The sequence below is a fragment of the Mus musculus genome, chromosome 2 (genome assembly GCF_000001635.26).
Source record: "Mus musculus strain C57BL/6J chromosome 2, GRCm38.p6 C57BL/6J".
In the NCBI taxonomy this organism is placed as follows: Eukaryota; Metazoa; Chordata; class Mammalia; order Rodentia; family Muridae; genus Mus; species Mus musculus.
In genome coordinates, this window is record NC_000068.7 from 167,307,989 (window position 1) to 167,328,910 (window position 20,922).

The 20,922-nt window shown below is 48.6% G+C and overlaps 1 protein-coding gene across 1 annotated transcript in view; it reads right to left on the reverse strand.

Annotated features, from left to right (window-relative positions):
• The window catches only part of B4galt5 (UDP-Gal:betaGlcNAc beta 1,4-galactosyltransferase, polypeptide 5), a 50,735-nt gene that overhangs the window by 9,545 nt on the left and 20,268 nt on the right, over positions 1 to 20,922 (reverse strand). Inside the window, exons 2-3 of the mRNA NM_019835.2 lie at positions 5,099 to 5,233; positions 1,235 to 1,348 (exon numbers count right to left, since the gene is read on the reverse strand). Coding sequence (NP_062809.2) covers positions 1,235 to 1,348; positions 5,099 to 5,233 — 249 coding nt within the window. The remainder of the gene's footprint in view (positions 1 to 1,234; positions 1,349 to 5,098; positions 5,234 to 20,922) is intronic.

The following is a 20,922-nucleotide window of genomic DNA, read 5'->3' on the forward strand; positions in this document are numbered from 1 at the left end:
CTGCCGGCCTCTCCTCCTCCACCATGAGTGGGGATTCTGACTTAAGGTGGCCACACTCAAAGCCCCAAAACCACGACACTATGACAATCAGTGCTAGGGACGCCAGGTGCGGGGGCTTTAATCCCAGCACTTGGGAAGTAGAGGCAGGAGGATCTTTGTGAGTTCCAGGCCAGCCTGCTCTACACGGTGAATTCCAAGATAGCTAGGAATACTATCACTGAGATTAAAGGCATGGCTTTAATCTTTTTTAAAAAAGATTTATTATTATTATTTTTTTAATGTAAGTACACTATTGCTGTCTTCAGACACTAGAAGAGGGCATTGGATCCCATTACAGATGGTTGTGAGCCACCATGTGGTTGCTGGGAATTGAACCCAGGACTCCTGGAAGAGTAGTCAGTGCTCCTGACCACTGAGCCATCTCTCCAGCCCTTATTTATTTATTTAGCTGTCTTCAGACACACCAGAAGAGGGCATCAGATCTCGTTACGGATTGTTGTGAGCCACCATGTAGTTGCTGGGATTTGAACTCCGGACCTTTGGAAGAGCAGTCGGGTACTCTTACCCACTGAGCCATCTCACCAGCCCCCAGCCCTAATTTTTTTTAAAAAACCAGTATTTTTTTTAGAAAATAGCTTCTAGGGCTGGATGGCTGGCTCAGTGGCTAAAAGCGCTTGTTGCAAAGGACCCAAGTTCAGTTCCCAGCACCCATATGGAGGCTTATCACCTCAAGCTCCATCACGGGCGGTGCACAGACACACATGAAGGCAGAACACGTGTACACAGAGAATGGAAATCTAAGTAAAATACTAAGAAAGAGAAAAGAACTTGTAGCAACTATCAGTCGTAAGCATGGTGGGAGGGAAGTGAGGGGTGAGCCTGGTGGGCCAGAACAAGTGAAAACAAGAGTGACAGGAGGGAGGTGGGGACAGAGGGCTCCTGCATCAAACCTCTTACTCTTAGTACCAGTGGTGCTGCAGTGACACAGTCAATGCCCAGATCTTTCCTTAGGACATGTTATAAGGGTCATTACACGGGACAGAACACAGCACCACCAAGCATATGGGGCAGCAGCAACGGGCTTAGCAAAGAGGGGCTGAGTCATAAGGAATTCTTACAGCTCTGACTCCCAGAACAGGGAGCCATTTCATTATCCAAAGAGGCAGGTCACTCTCTCCCTCCCAGGGTAACAGAAACCTGCTGGGAGCTGAGGAGGCAAGTTGGAGCTACTTACTCATGGAAGGGAGCCTCTCTGGGCAAGGGTGGTTGGCAAAGTAGGTGAAATCTTCAGGAAGAAAGGTCGTGGTTGGGGGAAAGGCTTCACTGTGGTTCAAGTCCAGAGGATAATCTAGGGAGGGAAGAGAAAGGTAGCGCAGATGGGCACTGGTGTGCTGGTTCCTCCAGCCCCTCAGAAGCGCTCTGTAACTGGTGGGAGCAGGTGGTTCAGCACTGGAGCTAAAACTACGAAGCCATCCACAAGAAGGAAGCAGAGGAGACGGCTGCAATGGCTTCCTTCCCGCTTAAATTGGCACCCCGGGCTTCTGGTACTCAGTTTACAGCTGGTGGGACTCAGCACTGCCAACCCCGGAGCAGCAGCCTTGGCGCCTGCACTCATTCACAGGGAAGCTCAACAGCCTGCTTCTGGCCACCTCCTGGAAGGATGCTCGCTCTCTGGCTCATCGAGAGCCACACCGTGGCTCCTTTCCCCAGCCTCCATGCCTTGCACCTTCGTGTCCTGCAGTCTCCCAGTTATTTGCTGTAACTGGACATTAGTTAGTGTTCGGTATGGATCTGAAGATGCCCTGAGCATGGCTTGCTGAGCTGTGTGGAAGGTGGTACTGGGGTGTTTCTTTTTGGAACCATTCTCATCTTCTGCTACTTTGGTTTTACACGGAATTGCTCCTGGTTCAACGTTGTTCCCGCCCTCTGCACTGCCTCCCAAAGAAGAGTGAGTACTTCCTGCTGAGACAGCACCCCCCAGGCCCCTCACCAGTGCCTCAGGACAGCCTTCACCCCATATGCAAGACTCAACCTCATTTTTGAAAGTTATAGCTTCTTCTCACTCGCTATGAAGCCGGTGCTCCAACGGCTTCCCAAGGGGGAGGGGGAATAGAGAGACAGCCCAATGGTTAGAGCACTGGCTGCTCCTACAGAAGACTCAAATTCAGTTCCCAGCACCCACAGCTCACACCATCTGTAACTCCAGTCTCAGGGATCCAATGTCCCCTTCTTGCCTCTCTCTATGGATGCCATTAAGTTTCAAACCTTGTACAAGAAGCTGATGTGCCTATTAAACATACTAAAGAGGACCTGGCCTCCAGGTTCTCCCAGCATCCCTCAGTCCCTACCTGATACAGGGTAAGGCTGGCACACCCCGCCCTCTTCCCTGAACTCTGCAGCCCAGAGCCTGAGCTACTCTTCCCCATATAGCCCAGACACAGTGTGACTCTCCTTTGGCCTCTTGGCTGCTGTACTTGGCTCCCCTCTTCCTCTCCCCTTCCCCCCACATGGCTCAGGGTCAGAGCCACTCTGGATTCTCCCAGATGTGTCTGCCTCTGGCTATGCTTGCCTATCTATAATAAACTTTCTCCTCCACCATACGTAGGAGCAGTTATGTCCTTTCCTTTCCTTTTTATTTCTTTTGTTCATTCAGATGCCAGCAGGAACATGGCGCAAAGACACACATGCAAGCAAAAACACTCAAATACACAAAATAAACATTAAGAAAAGTAAAAAACAACAAAACAAGCAAAAAAAAAAAAGAGGTGGAGGAACCTGATAGTGGAGGCACATGCCTTTAATCTTAGCACTTGGGAGACAGGAGGATCTCTGAGTCCAAGGCCAGCCTGGTCTACAATGCAAGTTCCAGGACAGCCAGGACAACATAGAGAAACCCTGTATGGAAAAAAGTGGAGGGGGAGAAATATGTGATTTTGAAACCTAGTGTATGTGAGAGCGTCTGTTCTCACGTGGTTCATGGTGCTTGAGCGATACACTGCAGGTGACTTCTCTACAGCTGCCAGAGACCCTCAAAACAGTGGCGCCATTCAAACAGTCGCTTCTCTCTGAAAGCAGAGAGCTTGCTCCCTGTTCAGGAACATTCAGCCTCCCTGGGAATCTACTTCCTATGGAACCCATCCATTCAGTGGATCTTTCAAGCCTGGAAACTCAATGTTCTCTGTTTCTGGAATGCTCACTGGTCTGTTTCTCCTTGTTAGAATGGCTGTCAGGTGTAGACACGAGATCGCATGGCAGTGTGTCCTGGCAGGGTACTGTGGCTCAGTGTTCGTCCCTACTGTCCTCTTCAGGTGTTCCACTGGATCTTGTAAGATAAGATTCCCCAGAGAAATCTGTTCTAGCCCTCGGCCATAACCACAGTCCTGAATGAAGCACCCAGGCACAGAGCATAAGAGAGCACACGCCCTCATCGAGGGGACAGCTTCACATGTGGGAGGTTCTCAGGGCTCCAGGTCCTCGTCAAGGCTGGGGACAAGGCTCTGGGTACCAGGCTGCTTTGACAGTTTTGGCTTTCCCAGATCTTGTATTCCAGGTTGGTCCTCAAAGTCATTATGTGAACTCCTGATACCTAGCTAAAAGTTTGGGACATTGGCCATTCTTGAGCTCTGAGGGACTCTGGGGACACTGGACAGCAAGGCTCCCCTGTTGTAGCATTCTCAGCCCTTCATCCGTACTTCCCAACCTAATTTCCCTCTGTGATCTTCTTCTTCTTAAGATTTTGCATCTTAGTGGGAGGAGAGAGTCGAGTCAATGTCCATGCTCCCTCCATGGCATTCGCATACCCTGCCCCAGCCCCACAAAATTGAGGCTGAGTACTAGGACGAACTCCTCCCATGCTGCATGACGGTGTTAAGTACTGGGCTAAGTCCTGGCAGAGCTAAGTGCTGGTCGACTGCTTGGTCTTGCCTCTGTGGTCCACCACCAGCTCTCTGTGTAAAGGCCTGTCCTTCCTCACCAGCCCAAAGATGATTCTCTGAGATTATCATGTTAAAAAGCAAGCTGCTGTGGGCTGGAGAGATGGCTCAGCGGTTAAGAGCACCAACTGCTCTTCCAGAGGTCCTGAGTTCAAGTCCCAGCAACCACATGGTGGCTCACAACCATCTGTAATGGGATCCGATGCCCTCCTCTGATGTGCCTGAAGACAGCTATAGTGTACTCATATAAAATAAATAAATAATTCTTAAAAAAAAAAAAAGCCAGCTGCTGAAGGTCATAGCCCTCAAGGCCAAAGGGCAATCTAAAGAGTCGGAAGCATTGTCCTGCTGACTGGGCTAGACTAGAACACGGCTTTCTGGAGAATAAAGAGCTGGTGGCTGGGCTGGGACAGAGGCAGGGAGGAAGGCTGGGGGAGATGGATTGAGCAGGCCAGAGGGCACAGGCTCAGGGACAGGAAAGGAGGAGGAAGGTGGAGTGACAGAGCAAGAGGGCAGTGCCACAGCAGCAGCGGGGCAGTCGGGCGAAGGTGGACTATAGCTGAGTCTGCCCAGCAAAAGGCTGGGAGCCTTATACTGTACAGACGTCTCTGCATCTTTATTATTAAACCTTTTGTTAGGAGCAGGTCCCCCAAACGCCCCCACAATAGCAGGGTGTAATGGTGAACACCTTTAATCCCCCAGCACTTGAGAAGCAGAGGCAGGTGGATTTCTGTGAATTCGAAGATAGTCTGGTCTACATAGAGGGATGTTGTCTCAAAAATAAAACAAACAAAAAGCCATATTTTAAAAGATAACATTGAGTTCAAAATAAAAATCCCAGCACTCAGAGGCAGAGGCCACCCTGGTCTACAGAGCAAGTTCCAGGAAACCCAGTATCACACAGAGAAATCCTATCTTGAAAAATAACTGAAACACAAGAAAGAAAGAAAGGAAGGAAGGAAGGAAGGAAGGAAGGAAGGAAGGAAGGAAGGAAGGAAGGAAGAAAGCAAGTGAGCAAATACAGCCTTCTAATCACCTCACACATCCTGAACAGAGCTGGGGTGACCTCTGGACTAGCCTGTCTTTTCTTGTGGTGATAACTCCTGACTGAGTCCTCCCTGCCTGTCTTGGTTGCACACTCCTCAGGGCCCTCTTGTCTGGCTTACCTGAGTCATTCAGGCTGCTGTTCCTCTTGGCATAGGCGCTGCGGACCACCTGCTCGTACACCTGGGCACCGATGGTCCTCACATTGTCCCGCAGTAGGATGCCCTGAGCCTGCACCATGAAGAGGTAGGTGTTCACTGTGGAAAAGCGGGTGGAAGAGAGGTGACTACCACACAACGCTGGGGCTTTCTCTCCTTTTGAACCTTTCAAGCGTCTCTCAGCTCTAACACCTTCCCAGTCTCATGCCTGTTTCCCACACAGGATTCAGGACACTCACAGTTCTTGGGTAGGGCTCAGGGGGATCTCAGTCAACCCCACGCTGGTGTAGGAAAGCATTAAGTGCAGTTACGTCCCACCTGATCTGCAGACATTCACAGTGCCTTCAAGCACAGTGACAATCAGAACAACCTCTATAGACCAATGGAAACCCTTTCAAAGGGCTCTGCTTGCTCTCAGCACACATCCACTTTAACCCTGCTCATCCCTCAGAATGAAGCTACAGGCCACTCTTGCCCACCCCTCCCCACCCCAGCACTGAAGTCTGTGGAGAATGGTGGAGTAAGATGTCCTGCCCATCCGCCGACACCACGGCAGTGAGGCACGCACAGGCTGAGTGCTCTTCAGGTAACTGAAGTAAGCTAAGACGTACTGTGGTAAATGGTAAATGTGGTAAATGTGGTTACTATGGTAAATAGCGTGGCTGCTCACTTAGACTTACAGGAGGCAGCCACACCCCAGAAGTAACATCCTCACTTAGGCTTACAGGAGGCAGCCACACCCCAGAAGTAACATCCTCACTTAGGCTTACAGGAGGCAGCCACACCCCAGAAGTAATATCCTCTTTCCTGGGCAGCTGCTCCACGTGACTCAGTCTCTGTCACAAGGACAGGAGTGGCTTACAAGTCTTCCCTGCAAGTGTCTGAGGTGGAATCTTTAACACTTGGCTGGCTTCCAACGCGGCCTCTGGCTGTTGTACAGGGTTTACTGTCTTGGCACTCCTCTGTGCTCAGCACACATGGCCTTGGGCTGCCAATTCCGGCTTAACAAGCTGTATCCAATTGACAGGCATTGTTATTATCACCATACCTCACACAGAACAGGCGGTAAGGACTGAAGGGACACCAGGTCACTCCACTCAGCCTAAGTGAGTCTGATGCTACACTGGCAGTGGAATGGCTCAGGACAAAGCATCGCAGTGTGGAGACCCCAGGCACTCAGCCCGAGCCTGGTCCACACTGAGAACAGCTTCAGCACTGAGGCCACAGTGTGCAAGAGGGCTCTGCAGGAAGACACACACACTCATCCGCACTCTGCAAAACCAGAACAAATCCAGGGCTTGTTCTCCAGTGGCTGGAGAGCGTCAGAATCTCTAAGATGTGGCTCTGAGAAGCCTGTGCACAAGACTAGCATCTCCTTTTCTATGACCTTGTAGGGCAGGGCAGGGGCAGGGCAGGAGGATGGATGCCACCGTTCATCCATCAAACACAAGACTTAAACTTCCTAGGAGATCTCTCACTTGCTTCTGGGGCGTTTTTCTGAGGATAACCCAGTCTCCTCTCATTTTCAACAGACTGTTACACCAGCTGTTGGAAATCATCTTAGAAACAAGCTGTTCCTTCAATGGATGAGGGTGGGGTGCGTGTATGTGCAGGTCTGCTATGAAGGCTACAAGAGGACGGGCCTTGAGTGTTATCCTCGGAACGGCATCTTCCTCCTTTCAAACAGGGCTTCTCTTTGGCCTGCAACTCACCAATTAAGCAAGACTGGCTGACTCGTGAGTACTAAAGACGCTCAGGTCTCCCCTGCCCGGGGCTGGGGTTACAAGCACATGGATGGCTTCACACACTTGGCTCTTTCACATGGGCGCCATGAACGGAACTCAGGCTCTTTGGAAGCACTTTACCAACTAGGTCTCTCTCTGGCCCTAGTCACATGGTTAGGGAAGAAGCAGAGTACCTAGGCACTGCAGACAATCCTCCCCACCCGTGAGCTGCAAAGGTTCTTCCAACAGAGGTGCTCCCCTGGTGTAGCCTTCCTCAAGGAGGGCTCAGAAAGCCAGGATCATGCATCTGCCCCCCAGGGACATGAACTGGAGCAGTCAGGGTTGGACCTAGAACCTGTATCAAGCTCACTGATAACACTAAGGTGGCTAGCCCAAGGGCACACCTGGAGGGAGACACAGTGCTACAAGGTGCACAGTTATTGTGCCTTTGTTGTCTCTCTTGATCTTTCTAAGGAGACCTTCATCCACACTGCAGTGACTTCCGAGCACCCTCAGCAGCAACTGGGAGAGGTAGGATAAACCGCGGCTCCTACTGGCTCTACCACTCAGAGCTCTCTGTTTGGTTTGGATTTGTAAGGGATAAGTAGTGCGTCTGTGGAGGAAGCGTCATGTCTTCACCTCCCATCTCTCGCCACCTTATTTTTAAGGACAAGGACTCTAACTGAACCCGGTGCTCAGCAGTTGTGTCGGCTGGCCAGCCAGTGAGCTCTGGGAGATCAATTCCGGTCTCTGCCAGCTGAGTGCTGGGATTTCAGGGCCACACCAACCACACCCAGCCTTTATGCGGGTGCTGAATTAAGGTCCTCACTCTTGCAACAAGGTGCTTTATCCAGGGAGCATCTCCCCAGACAGCCCTGCTTTTTGGTTCTTTTGAGACAGGGTCTCCCTAAAAACTCAGGCTGACCTTAAACTGGCTGTGTAGTTCAGGCTGGCCTTAAACTCACAACCCTCCAGCCCCAGCCCTAACACTGAGATTTTAGGTGTGTGCCACCCTCCCCAACTACAGTTGTTTTGTTTTTCCTTTTCCTTTTTGTTTTTTATTTTTCTCTTACATGAAAGCCCTGCTGTTGTGCTGTCACAAGGGAACCCTGTGGCTTCCATGAAACAGTTATCAGGACGAGCCAGACAGTGTTCCCGTCCTACACAAAACTAGATGGAGCTTTCTAGACTTAGCTGATTCACTACTGCTACAAGTGATCCATGGTGGTCTCCTCTCTGACATATAAATCTCAAGAAACCTTCAAATGCAGTCAGCACAGAGTTCTCGAGGAAACCAATGCCAGCCTCCCTATTCTGTCGTTGTGATAGAAACCACCCTGACAAAAAAAACAGCTAGGGTAGAAAGGCTTCGCTTTGCGTACAAGCCCTGCCTGCTTACATTACAGTCCATCGCTGTAAGGAGGTCAGAGTGTGAGACAGCTAGGAGAGCAAGAAGTGGATGTGTGTGTGCTTGTTAGCTGTGTGTGTGCTTGTTAGCTGGTGCCCCGCTGACCTTGGACTCCTCTGCAGTTCAGGGTCCCCTTTTAGGCCTGGCTTTGGGGTCAAGCTGACTCTCTGGATAAAGGTGCTTTGGTGAATCTTGACCACCTGCGTCTGACGCCTGGATTCAGGTTGTAGGCGACCTGACTCTTGAGAACTTCCATCCCTCATAAGTAATACATTTCACTAAAAATTTCAATTGTCTTGCAACGTGTTATACTAATAGTTTGTGAATACTGTCTCCTGAATGAGTCCTATCATTTGACTAAGAAGTTCATGTATACACACACTCACTAAAGCTCTTCTGTTTAACCACAGGAATATGCCTAACCCTGAAAAAAATAAAAGAACAAGAAGGCAAATATTGCCAAACAAAGAGAAACAGTCACAGATCCAGACTCAGCCTGCCTAGGACCAGCACCATCTAACAAACACCATGCAGAAAGAATGATTTCCAAGAACTCAGGCAATCTGCAGTACACTGCCATCTGCAAAGAAAATTCCACTTTGGACTGGGTCCAAAATGTTCCCCAGTGATGTTCGACAAAATTTTTTACTCAACTTTCCCAGCCCCTCCAGACAACCCCACTTCCATGTGTGTCCCTCCTACATTGTCTTAACCTCCAACTCGGCTGTGCTAAGGACAGCCTCAGCTGTCCACAATGACAACACTGATGCCCATGCTGACAGTCCAGGTGCAAAGAGCAAGCTGTTCATCTGCTACCCAAAAACTGCCAACTGCAGCCCCGCCCCCCATCAGAAGGCTCCACAGCAGACAGCTCAAGGCTCCTGCTACTCCCCAAACCAGCACCTGGCCCTGCCATGTCACCAGAAACATCAACAGACTCTCTACAGAATCAGCTGGCAGAAAATCTGTTTAGGGTATTTCTGGTAATAAACCCACCAGTCCTTGGCTAGAGTCACTAGAGACCTGCTAACTATGGGTAGAGAGCAGCCATACATAGTGTATTACTAATTCATACTAAGCTTGCTGGAGGCAAAATCCCCTTAATATTATTAGAGAAGCTGCTAAGTGCCCTCCTGTCAAACACCAAGTGACTGGCAGTGACAGATTGTACAGGACCCTATAAGTATCGCACCCTTCTGTTATATGCACAAGTCACCAAGATGAACTGCATACAGAAACTTTTAAGTCATGACTAAACTTAGTCATGCAAGCCAATGTCCAGCCAGATGTGGGGCGCACACCTTTAGTCCCAGCACTTGGGAGGCAGAGGCAAGCGGATTTCTGAGTTCGAGGCCAGCCTGGTCTACAGAGTGAGTTCCAGGACAGCAAGGGCTATACAGAGAAACCCTGTCTCGAAAAACAAACAAACAAACAAACAAACAAACAAACAAGCCAATGTCCAAGCAGACACACGGACCTCCAGTCTGAACCCCTACGTCGCCCACCGACTTTATGAGAAGATATTGTCTTAACCCTCTTTCCATACCAGTGAACACGTTTTGTTTCAAATGACTTTTAGAGTGTTAGCCATGTGGTTAGTGAAGTCAGAATCTCGGAACTACAAAGCCCAGTGCTCCAGGACATAGAGTGACTTTACACTGACAAGCAGTACTTCCCACCACCGTGGTTCTGATCAACGCTGGTTGAACTGCAGTTAAAAGCCAATTTTAGCTTGAAAGCCAACTGTGAGGTGCCCAGCCCAGTCAGCAAATGCCTCCCACAGACTTTAGCCTTCTCTTGTAGAAGCGGGAGAAAGCATGGGGTTGGGGGAGGCTGAGACAGCACAGAGCAGGCATCAGTTAAGGAAGGCTGTCCAGTGTGGGATGCTAAAGTGACACTTTGCACAGATCAGTCTTGCTGATGGATGACACTAATTATTACCCGGCCCCATGCCTACACTGAGGAATCTCTTATAACCATGACACAGATAAGAAAAATAAACTCTTCCTCGAAGCTGTGGCTTACTCGGAGCATTTCCAGGCACAGAGCTGGCGTCTCCTCTTTCCTCCTGAGTTCTAATCCACCTGCAGTTGTCTCTTGCACACACAGAAAAAAAAATCCCTAACAAAACTACCAGATTGGGAAGAAAATAACGGGACATAATGAAGCCAAGAGGCAAAGAGAGATCAAGAGCAAACCCAGGCAGGAGTCTTTACTGTAGACCTGTGCACTGGTTAGTGTGCCTAGGGAGCAAGGCACAGCACAGTGGGAGCTGTCTCGGGTGTGAGCACCATGCTGAAAGCCATGGCCTTGAAGGAAGTGTCCAGGACTAGACCTCAGCGGGCCAACTAATCAATACTCAGAACAAATAAATCCCCACCCTGCAAAACACCAAGGTTCCATCCAAAGCCAACCCTGGGACCTGCTCCTTCCTGCAAAGCTGCGACAGGAAGAGCCTGTACTGCACAGTGAGTTCTGACCATTCCTGCAGAAGCAAGACAATGTTCTGCAGTTCAACCTGGTCCTCGCAGCAATAAGGCTCAGTCTTGGTCTGTGTGATGGGTAAATGGGTTAAAAATCTGTAACCTGTTTGATCTTCAAGACCTACACTCTGGAAGGCACCCGGGGTGATGTCTCTGTCACATGGGTATCACAGAGGACCAAGGCTCACATGTCGAAAGACAGTAATGTGTCACCAGTGTGTGGAATACTTTCAAAGTGCTCTGACATCTATGACTAACATCAGCTGTGTTTCTGAATAACTGAATCCCACCCTAAGCACCAGAGGTTACAGAGTCCCAGCTCTCCCTCGGCTGTCAGGGAAGACGAACTCACTGATTCTGCTTCTCCTGGCTTCCTATGGGGTCAGTGTACTTCCTGCTTCCTGCCGCACTGCTGAGTTTCCTAACGCCTGTGTGTGAGACCTCTGAGGTCACTGACTTGCAGGCTATTTGTTGCCTTTGAGTCACAGAAGCAGGAACAGAGGTCTGCCTAGGTCATCTGACCTGGCAAAGCCAGGTTTCACAGCTGGGCTGTCTCTGCAGTCCAGTTTCCCAAGTGCCCCAAACCATCCTCGTGTTATTCTCTGATATGATCTTTTTACTGTCAGGGTCACATGCTCAACTGATTCCCAGTATTCTTCAGTGCCAGGCACCAACACAATATGCCAGGAGCCATTCCGAGCACCTTCAGAGATTTACAGTTTTAAAAACTTGATGCTCAAATGAGAGTCATCGACTTAAACATTTCAAATTTCCTCACTGCACACACTGAGACAGCATAGCGACAGGTTATGACAAACATGAGTTTCTTTTTAAACAGAAGCTATAAAGCTAGAGAAAGATGGCTCAGGAGTTAGCATTCACTGAACAATCATAAGAACCAGAATTCAGATCCCAGCATCCACGCAATGAACCTGGCACTCCAGCTCCAAGGTGTGCATAGACAGGGGATCCCTGGGGCTTGCTGGCTTTGAGTCTAGCTGAGGAAACTCAAACTCTAGGTCCCTGGAGAAGAATCTGCTTCAGAGGCACAGGGGAGCACACACGGGCACACATGGGCACAGGGGAGCACACACGGGCACACACGGGCACAGGGGAGCACACACGGGCACACACGGGCACACACGGGCACAGGGGAGCACACACGGGCACACACGGGCACAGGGGAGCACACACAGGCACACCTGCACTCAAACACAGACACTTATTTTAGTATATGAGTACACTGTAGCTGTCTTCAGACACACCAAAAGAGGGCATCGGATCCCATTACAGATGGTTGTGAGCGACTATGTGGTTGCTGGGAATTGAACTCAGATCCTCCGAAAAAGGAGTCAGTGCTTTTAACTGCTGAGCCATCCCTCCAGCCCCAACAAATAAATCTTTAAAAAAAAAAAAAGTTATAAAAAGCAAGTGTGGTGGTTCAGGGCTGTAATCTCAGCAGAGACCTGAGTCAAGAGGATTGGGAATTCAAGGGTGTCATCATCTTTATAAGTGTTTGAGGCTAGCCTGGGCTACATGGGACCCTGGTTTGTTTTGTTTTTGTTTGTTTTAAAGCCATTCCTGGTAATCCATACCTTTAATCCCAGCTCTCGGGAGGCAGAGGAAGGCCACCTAAGGTTACATAGTGAGACCCCATATCAAAAACAGGTAAACAAACCAAGAAAAAGATTGATTTCTAGAAAGCAAAAATAAAAAGCTACATCTCTTTCCTCTAAAATGCAAGGAGACTTTTGGCTGCAGAATTTGCACGCACACATTATCACATCCTTTAAATGCTTTGGAGCAACAGAAAGTGTTTAAGGAAACTGGAAGTGGAATCACACAGGCCAAAGGGCGAACACAGGCTTTCATTTCAAGCTAACTGGGGAGAAACTGCCTGTTGCTCCCCAAGGCCTTCTGATCCCAGACACAAAAGCCACTTAGTTTATCGCAGGTTGTTTCCAGTCAACTTATTTCCAAATATTAGAAAATAAAATAATTAACAGCTATGCAGTGTCTTGCAAACAATCCTACAAACTTGCCAATCATTCATTTATTTATTTATTTATTTATTTATTTATTTATGTTTTTCAAGACAGGGTTTCTCTGTGTAGCCCTGGCTGTCCTGGAACTCACTTTGTAGACCAGGCTGGCCTCGAACTCAGAAATCCACCTGCCTCTGCCTCCCAAGTGCTGGGATTATAGGTGTGCGCCACCACTGCCCAGCTGCCAATCTTTTATTAAATGGCACCTGATTAGATGTGAGCATATCTGAACCCAGCTCATGGGCAGCGCAGGACAGGCAGGTAAGCCACAGCTCCCATGCTTGCCCACGCTGTTTATGAGAACAAGTTCTCTGCACATCTATATAGGTAGGAATATAAATTCTAACTGCAACTAAGAATGTTTAATTCGGAACAGCATGACACTGACCAAGCCTCACAAGTCTCCATACCAGGAACATCCCCACAGACAGTTCAGCAGAGATGCTCAAGCCTCACACCACACGCCCTGGAACCCTGGGCCAGAAGAAACTGCACACAGCCCTCAGATACTGTTAGCACCACACGTGTGTTGGTCAGCACCCATGGTGCCCTGGAAATAAATAGGAAAAGATACTGTGGGAGGTGCAGTCACCTGCAAGGCTCTGTGTGTCTGGTTTCTTGTCCACTCTCTCTCTCTCTCTCCCACAGCCTTGGTCTGTCCTGTGGTATCGGGCTCCTGCTGCTGCCTGTTCAAATGTCCTTACCTTTCCGGATGCCCTTCCATCCCATGGCTGGATCTGCTCACTCCTGTCTCTGACCTTCCCAGCTGACAGACCGACCCTGACCCTGCCTGCTTCGCGCAGAGGCATCTTGCTTGCCCGTGAGTAAGTTGCAGCCTGCCACATTGCACGTGTGCTGCGATGGGCACTGCCACTGCCAGACCTGAATGACCTCAGCTTTACAAAAGCCAACAAGGGATGCCACATTCTCAAGTGACCCCTTCAAGTCATCCTCCTTGTCCTGAAGCCCAGAAGAGCTTCCCAGAACCAGAACCATCTATAAAAATTGTAACTCGCCGGTCGGAGGTGGCGCACGCCTTTAATCCCAGCACTCGGGAGGCAGAGGCAAGCGGATTTCTGAGTTTGAGGCCAGCCTGGTCTACAAAGTGAGTTTCAGGACAGCCAGGGCTGTACAGAGAGACCCTGTCTCGAAAAACCAAAAAACAAAACCAAAAAACCGTAACTCAGTAATGACAAAGGTTCTAGCATCCCTGTCTGGAGAGCCGCAATTTCACCACATAAATAGCAGACGAGAGTAGTCTTGGCACTTGGGATGTACCAGAAAGTTAAGGCTACTGTGTGGGACCCTGTCTCAAAACAAAACAAAACAAAACAAAACAAAACAAAACAAAACAAAACAAAACTTCCTAAGGGAACTGGTGCAGGCACAGAGAAGTCTAGGCTGAGGTGACTCGGCAGCCCAGCACATTCATCCTGGACAGCTTAAACACCGGCGCGGGGCCGGTGAGATGGCTCAGTGTGTGAGGCTGTTTGCTGCCAGCCTGCCACCGAGCTGTGTCTCTGGGACCCACATGACCTTCATGTATGTGCCATGGTAGCCACACATCCTCAGATACAAGAACACACAAACAAAATGACAAATGTAATTTAAAATTAAAATGCAACTTCTATACAAACGAGACTGGTAGAGGGAGTTCGGAGTCAAAGATGCTCTGCAGCATGCTGGTCTCTGCTGCACAGGTCACTGCACCTTTATAGAGGAAAGATAAGGAAATCTATCCATCCATCTTTCCTTTCCTTTCCTTTCCTTTCCTTTCCTTTCCTTTCCTTTCCTTTCCTTTCCTTTCCTTTCCTTTCTTAGGCAGGGTCTCACTATGGAGATTTGGATTGCCTGGAACTCTCTATTTAGACCTGGCTAGCCTCAGACTCACAGAGCTCTCCCTGCCTTTGTCTTCACTGTGGGGATTAAAGGAATGTGCCACCTCACCAGGCTACTAAGAGAGTTGTTTTTTGTTTGTAATTTATTTTCTTTCTCTCTCTGTTACAATAAAACATTTTCCCAACCCTATGGAAAGCTGCTGTATAATAAAGGCTTCTGTGCCAACTTTCACCAATTTTTCTGTCCTCTGGCCTACAGACCAAGTCAAATAAATTTATTATTTCTCTTAGGTGATACATCCCCCTGCAACCCAGGCTGGCCTTAAACTTGTCTCTTCCTGCATCAGCTTCCCATTAAGGTTCCAAGCATCCTCTTCACTCAGCTTCTGCACTGACCTCTTTCAGAAGGCCACCCGTCCCTATCTGTGTCTAGTGAGGATGATTCTATAATCGTATTACTGTTAGCCTGGAGGATCCTAACAGATTAATGGGGTTATCTGTTCTTTGAGAATTTCAGTTTCTAAGATGGCATCATCCCAGTTTATACTAACACCCAACTTGCCAAACATTTGAGATCAGAGGCAAGTTTTCATCAGAATAGCCAAAGGTCCAGAGAACACACCAGAAACTGCCCAGCCTGAGGCATACACACAAGGCTTTCCAGAGCAGTCTGAAGGTGATGGCTTCCCTCCAATCTAGACAAGAGGCTGCAGCTAATGTTTGCCTGTAGTCCCAGACAGCAATGCAGAGCGTACAGAAGACAGACTGCCCAAGATGGATGGCACGCCTCTCCTGGGATCTGACAGAAGAATGCCCGCCTGACAGAGCTGAGAGGTGACAGATGTAGTTGGTGCTTGCTTTTAATCCTAGTACTTGGGAGGCAGAGCCAAGAGGATCGCTGTGAGTTCCAGGACATCCAGGTCCACATAGTGAGACCCTGTCTCAAAACACAGTTGCAGGAGAAGTTTGATTTTAGATATATCTAAATTGCCAAATAAACCTAAGTCAAAATATACTTAAACTAAGGATCCTGTAAAGGAATTAAGGATCATGATTCAGGGGTATATATAGGCCCCAGTTGGCTATGTAAGAGGTTAAGGCATCCAGTGACTATGTCATGTCCCCCAAGCTATTATTTGGTTTATAGAATCTGCCATGCCATTTCTTGGGCTGGAGGGATGGCTTAGGGATTCAGAGCATGTATTACTCTTACAGAAGGACCCAAGTTCAATCCCCTGCACTCATTTCAGAGGGCTCTCAAACACCTGTAACTCCAGCTCCAGAGATTCTAACACCTCTGGCCTCCAGGGGTACACTCACACACATGACACACACAAACATAGATGCATGACTAAAGGTAACATCAATCTTAGGTCCACGACTTAGAAGAGAGTCCATGAAGCCTTTAGGCACTGTGGTGCATGCCTGCGAGTTCCGAGTTCACAAGTGGAGGCAGGAAGACTGAGAGCTCGAGATCATCCATCGCTGGCTCTGGAGCAAGACCTTCAAGGCCAGCCCATGGGATCCTGTACACACACACCACACACCACACACACCACACACACCACACACACCACACACACCACACACACCACACACCCGAGTGGAAAGGGAGAGCCTTGACCATTTCAGTTCTTGCCACTCCAAGGCCTGTCACAACACTCTGTAAGCAGCTCTGTAAGGGTCATGACCTCAATGCCCTGCTGTACCCTGGTCTTTCAGAAGGTTCTGGAAGCAGACTAGGATGGGGAGGAGGGACAGCCAAAGTCACCTTTGTAGGCATACCCAAACACAAATTACTCATTCCCAGTTAATATTCCAGTTACTCTCAAGGTCATTCTCGCACAGCAATTGCAAATAAGGAAGGGAACAAACAAACAAGTAACTGAACGGATAAACGAATAGGGTGACAGTTGAAGCCTCGCCCACACGGACATGCTGGCAACCGTATCGCTCAGAAATGCAGCAAAAATTAAATTACAGTGGCTGTAATAGATTTGGCACTTTATTTTTAAATATTAACAAGACTGCCAGGGGGAGTGTATTTATCAAGGGATGGAGCTCAGCAGCAGCCCTGCTCACTCAGAGGCCAATTAGCATTTCCCATCTTGCCTGACAACAGCATCTCTGGGTGCTCAAAGCCTCTTAGGATTCTGGATTTGCATTTCTGACCTGTGCTGTGCCAAAAGATCAGAGCACCAGGGCCTGGGCATGCCGGAAACCTGTCTTGCTTTGTTTAGTTTCTTTTCCTGTCTGAAGATTAAAACTCTACATGCTGAACTGAGTCTAGGGGTACTTGCTGGCGATCCCATCCATGGCAGGCAGCGGCAGGAAGTTTAAGAGTTCAAGGTTAGCATCAAGGCCAGCCTGGGCTACATGAAACCCTGTATCAAAACACCATCGAGGCTGGCAAGATAACTCCGCAGGTAAAGGAACATGTCATCAAGCCTGGTAAACAGTGTTTGATCCCCAGAACCCATACAGCAGGAGGGAACCAATTCCTACAAGTTGTCCTCTCACTTCCATAAGCATACCATGGCATGTGCACGGTTCGAGGAATGTTTTTGTTCTAACCCCAGATGTGGGATGTGGGGCTTCAGGTTGTCCACAGCAGCTGACTGTGATGTGCCTCATGCTCTCACAGGGGCATGATTTTGCCAGCTGCAGATAGTTTCTGCAAGTGAAACATCTGGAATTTTGAAGACTCTTGAAAGGTTATATAAACGCATGTAGAGCCCAGAGAGGGCTGCAGCTGCTCCTCCTGCTTCTGGCTGCCATAGATCAAGTTGTTATGCACAAAGAAATGAGAAGAAATGGGTATCCTACTGGCAAAGATCAAGCTTGCCCCAAGGAACTTGCCGCCCCTAATCAGCAGGAAGAAGTCTAAAGGTCTCCACACCCCCTTTTCCCTCTACCCTTCTTTCTCTCCTACTTAGTGCTGGGGGTTGGAATAGGGTGGAGAAGGGTGGTAGAAAAGGGTACCCACAAAGTAGCCAAAAGTCGAGCCTCATGCACAATAAATAAATTAATGTAAAAAAAAAGCTCCCCAGAAATTAAAATAATAGAAATGGGGCTAAAGGGCTAGGAAAACATGAAACTCCTGACTTCAGTATCCAGTACTCACATTAAAAAGCTGGGTACTGGTGTGCACCTCAACCTAGAGCCAGGGAAGCAGAGACAACAGTTCCTTCAACAGCCAACTTAGCCTACCTGGGAAACTCCAGGCCAGGCTGGTGAGAAACCCTGTCTCAAAACATAAGGTGGGTGGCAACTAAGGAACCTGAAGCTGACCTCCATACATATCCGAGCACATGCAAACACGTATAACACATGGTTACTTGATGTTTAGTTTCTCTTCTTGCCTTGTCTTTCCCTCCTGACTCATCTTTAAAAGCTAGATCTGGAGAGATGATGCAGAAGTTAAGAGCACTGGCTGCTCTTCCAAAGGTCTGAGGTTTGGTTGCCAGCACCCACAAGGTTCTTAACCATCTATAACTTCAGTTCCAGAGGATCCAACACCCTCTGCTGGTCTTTGGGTACCAGAGGCTCACATGGTACACAGACATACATGCACACAAAACACCTATACAGAATAAATGGAGGCAGGCAGGCAGGTCAGCTGAGCCTCTTAGCTCAATGTCAGGAGTTGGCAGCTGTGGGCTCCATTCTGTAGCCTGGAAGATCACTGAAGGTTAGGTAACCCCTCATGTTTTAGGCTGTCTCGAGGCTATCCCAAGTCATTCCTGAATTCAAACACCCACAGGCCCATCCAGAGCCTTAGTCTACTATGCTCTAACTCAAACTACTATAGTACTACTATGCTCTAACTCAAACCCAGTCCCATACATACACTGCATACCTCTGGAGCCCTCCCACAGAATGGTCGTCTACTGAAGGGCAAATGCCAAGCCCTTTAGGGATTATAACACAAACATGTGCCGGTGTTTTCACACCTGCAATCCTAATACTCAAGGGCTGACGCAGGCGCTGACACGCTAAAGACCAGCCTGGACTACACAGCAGAAGCCTATTTCAACAAAAACAACAGAATGGTGTGTGTTCCAACTACAACATCCTACCCCAGACACCCCTCTAAACAAGCTTTCTAGAAGCATCTTGCTAATTTGCAGTTAGAACAAACACACTCAAGACAATGATGTTCCCAGCAAGACACCAAAGCTCCCTGTGGGGATTAGAATGTATCTGCATTTTACTGACGCTGGGAGCCTGACGCTGGGAGCGGCAACACACGCAGAGATGAAGTTAGGCTATTAGCTGAGGCTGTGCTAACTCCGCTCCAAGACAGGACGAATGTCCAGCTCTAGACAGTCTTGTCAGCCCATTCCAGCCATCCAAGCACACCCATGAGTTACAGACAAGGGACATAAACTAACCAAGATGAAAGTCAGAGCTGGGGGCGGAGCTCGGTGCCTGTTTCTTGTGTATGAAGCCCTGGGTTCAATTCCAGCATTATGAAAAAGAAGAGACAGAGGCCAGCTTAGTGATGCTTGCCCCAGGGCTGACACAGGGCAAGCAAGGAAGCAAACAAGAAGAGCTGAGGATCAAAGCAGAGCTAGAACGTCACAGATGGACAGAAAGAGCTGAGGCCCTTCCCTTTGTTCCTCCACTGTCCCAAGAGCATGGGAGCAGTCTCGCGGTGGCCATTAGACAGGCACTAGCCGTGGCTTCAGAGGTATGCCCTCTGCTGTGGGAGCTCTCTAAAGGACAAGCCTGGTAACCAACCAAGAGCTAGCTTTAAGAAGACAATCAGCCCATGCATAGCGACATCAGCATCACTGAGCCCAGGAGCGGGCTAGGGTTGTGGCAGGGCTTCCCAGACTTCCCTCCTGCACACATCTTAGTAAAGAAGAAAGTTAATTAAGACTTCAGTCTTAAAACACATGGTGGGACTCGAGTCTCTAGCTGCATATGTAGCAGAGGATGGCCTAGTCGGTCATCAATGGAAGGAGAGGCCCTTGGTCTTGTGAAGGTTCTATGCCCCAGTATAGGGGAATGCCAGGGCCAGGAAGCAGGCGTGGGTGAGTTGGGGAGCAGTGGGGGAGGGGATAGGGGATTTTCGGAGAGGAAACTAGGAAAGGGGATAACATTTGAAATGTAAATAAAGAAAATATCTAATAAAAAAAAGACTTCAGTCTTGTCTAACTTTGATAAAAGAGGCTTTATGATAATCCCTATTTTATGTAAACAGGACAAGAGCAATTATTCTAGGGGCTGCTAAGGCTCAGAGAGCCTTGACCACTACCTGTCTGTCTACCTCACTGTGAGCACCGTTGATGCTGTGACAATGGTAGAAAAGAACTCTGGAAGCCCAAACAGAGCCCTTCCAATCTCCTGGACAGACTAACCTGACTCCATGCTTACTATGTATGCAAACAGCAATGCTAGAGGCAGAGACAACAACAAAGGACACCTCATCTTTCTTGCCCCTCCCACCTCACAGCTACCTCAGAAATGCTGGGATGGCTAAATGGATTATGGGAATAGACCAGACTGGTCTCTTAGACAGTAGTCTAGGCCCAGCTCCATTTACACTGCATAGTTGCAGTCTAAGCTGTCTTGAACTATGTAGACCAGGCTAACCTCGAACTCCAGAGATCTGCCTGCTTCTGCCTTCCCAGTGCTGGAATTAAAGGTGTGTGGCTTGAACCAGTTTCATTTTTAAAATGACCTCTTGCCTCTAGCTTTCTTTTCCACCCTTTAAAACACTTACCAGAACTTTGTAAACTGCTAGTCCTGATAGGAAACTGAACGTTAATCTTCATCTGCCCCGTTACTCCAACACTGCCAGGTCTTAAGACAAGCTAAATGCTGCCTACACAAACAAGTGTCCTGTTCCTGTTTGAGCTTTCTGTGGTGGATGGGACTGGAGTCCTGAGCCCGAGCCAGGTTTTCCATGGCACACGGTCGCAATGCCACTGCCAGCAGGCAGGCAAACAGGAGAAAAAGTGACAGAGCAGTCAGTCAGGATGTGAGGCAGCACAGAAGAGTGCTTACCCAGCACCTAGGAGGCCCTGGGTTCAAACCCAAGCACTATCACTAAACCCAAACAAACAAACAAACAAACAAACAAAACGTTTGGACTAAGCAAACTTTGGGGCTAAAAGGCTCAGAGGTTAGAAGCCGTTAACTGCTCTTCAAAGGACCTGGATCTAGCCTCTGAGAAATTGCTTTTTGTATCCTATTATTATTACTATTACTGTTGTTATTGTTCTTATTATTACTGTTATAATTTATTAGGTAGGATGTCATGTAGCCCAGGCTAGACTGGC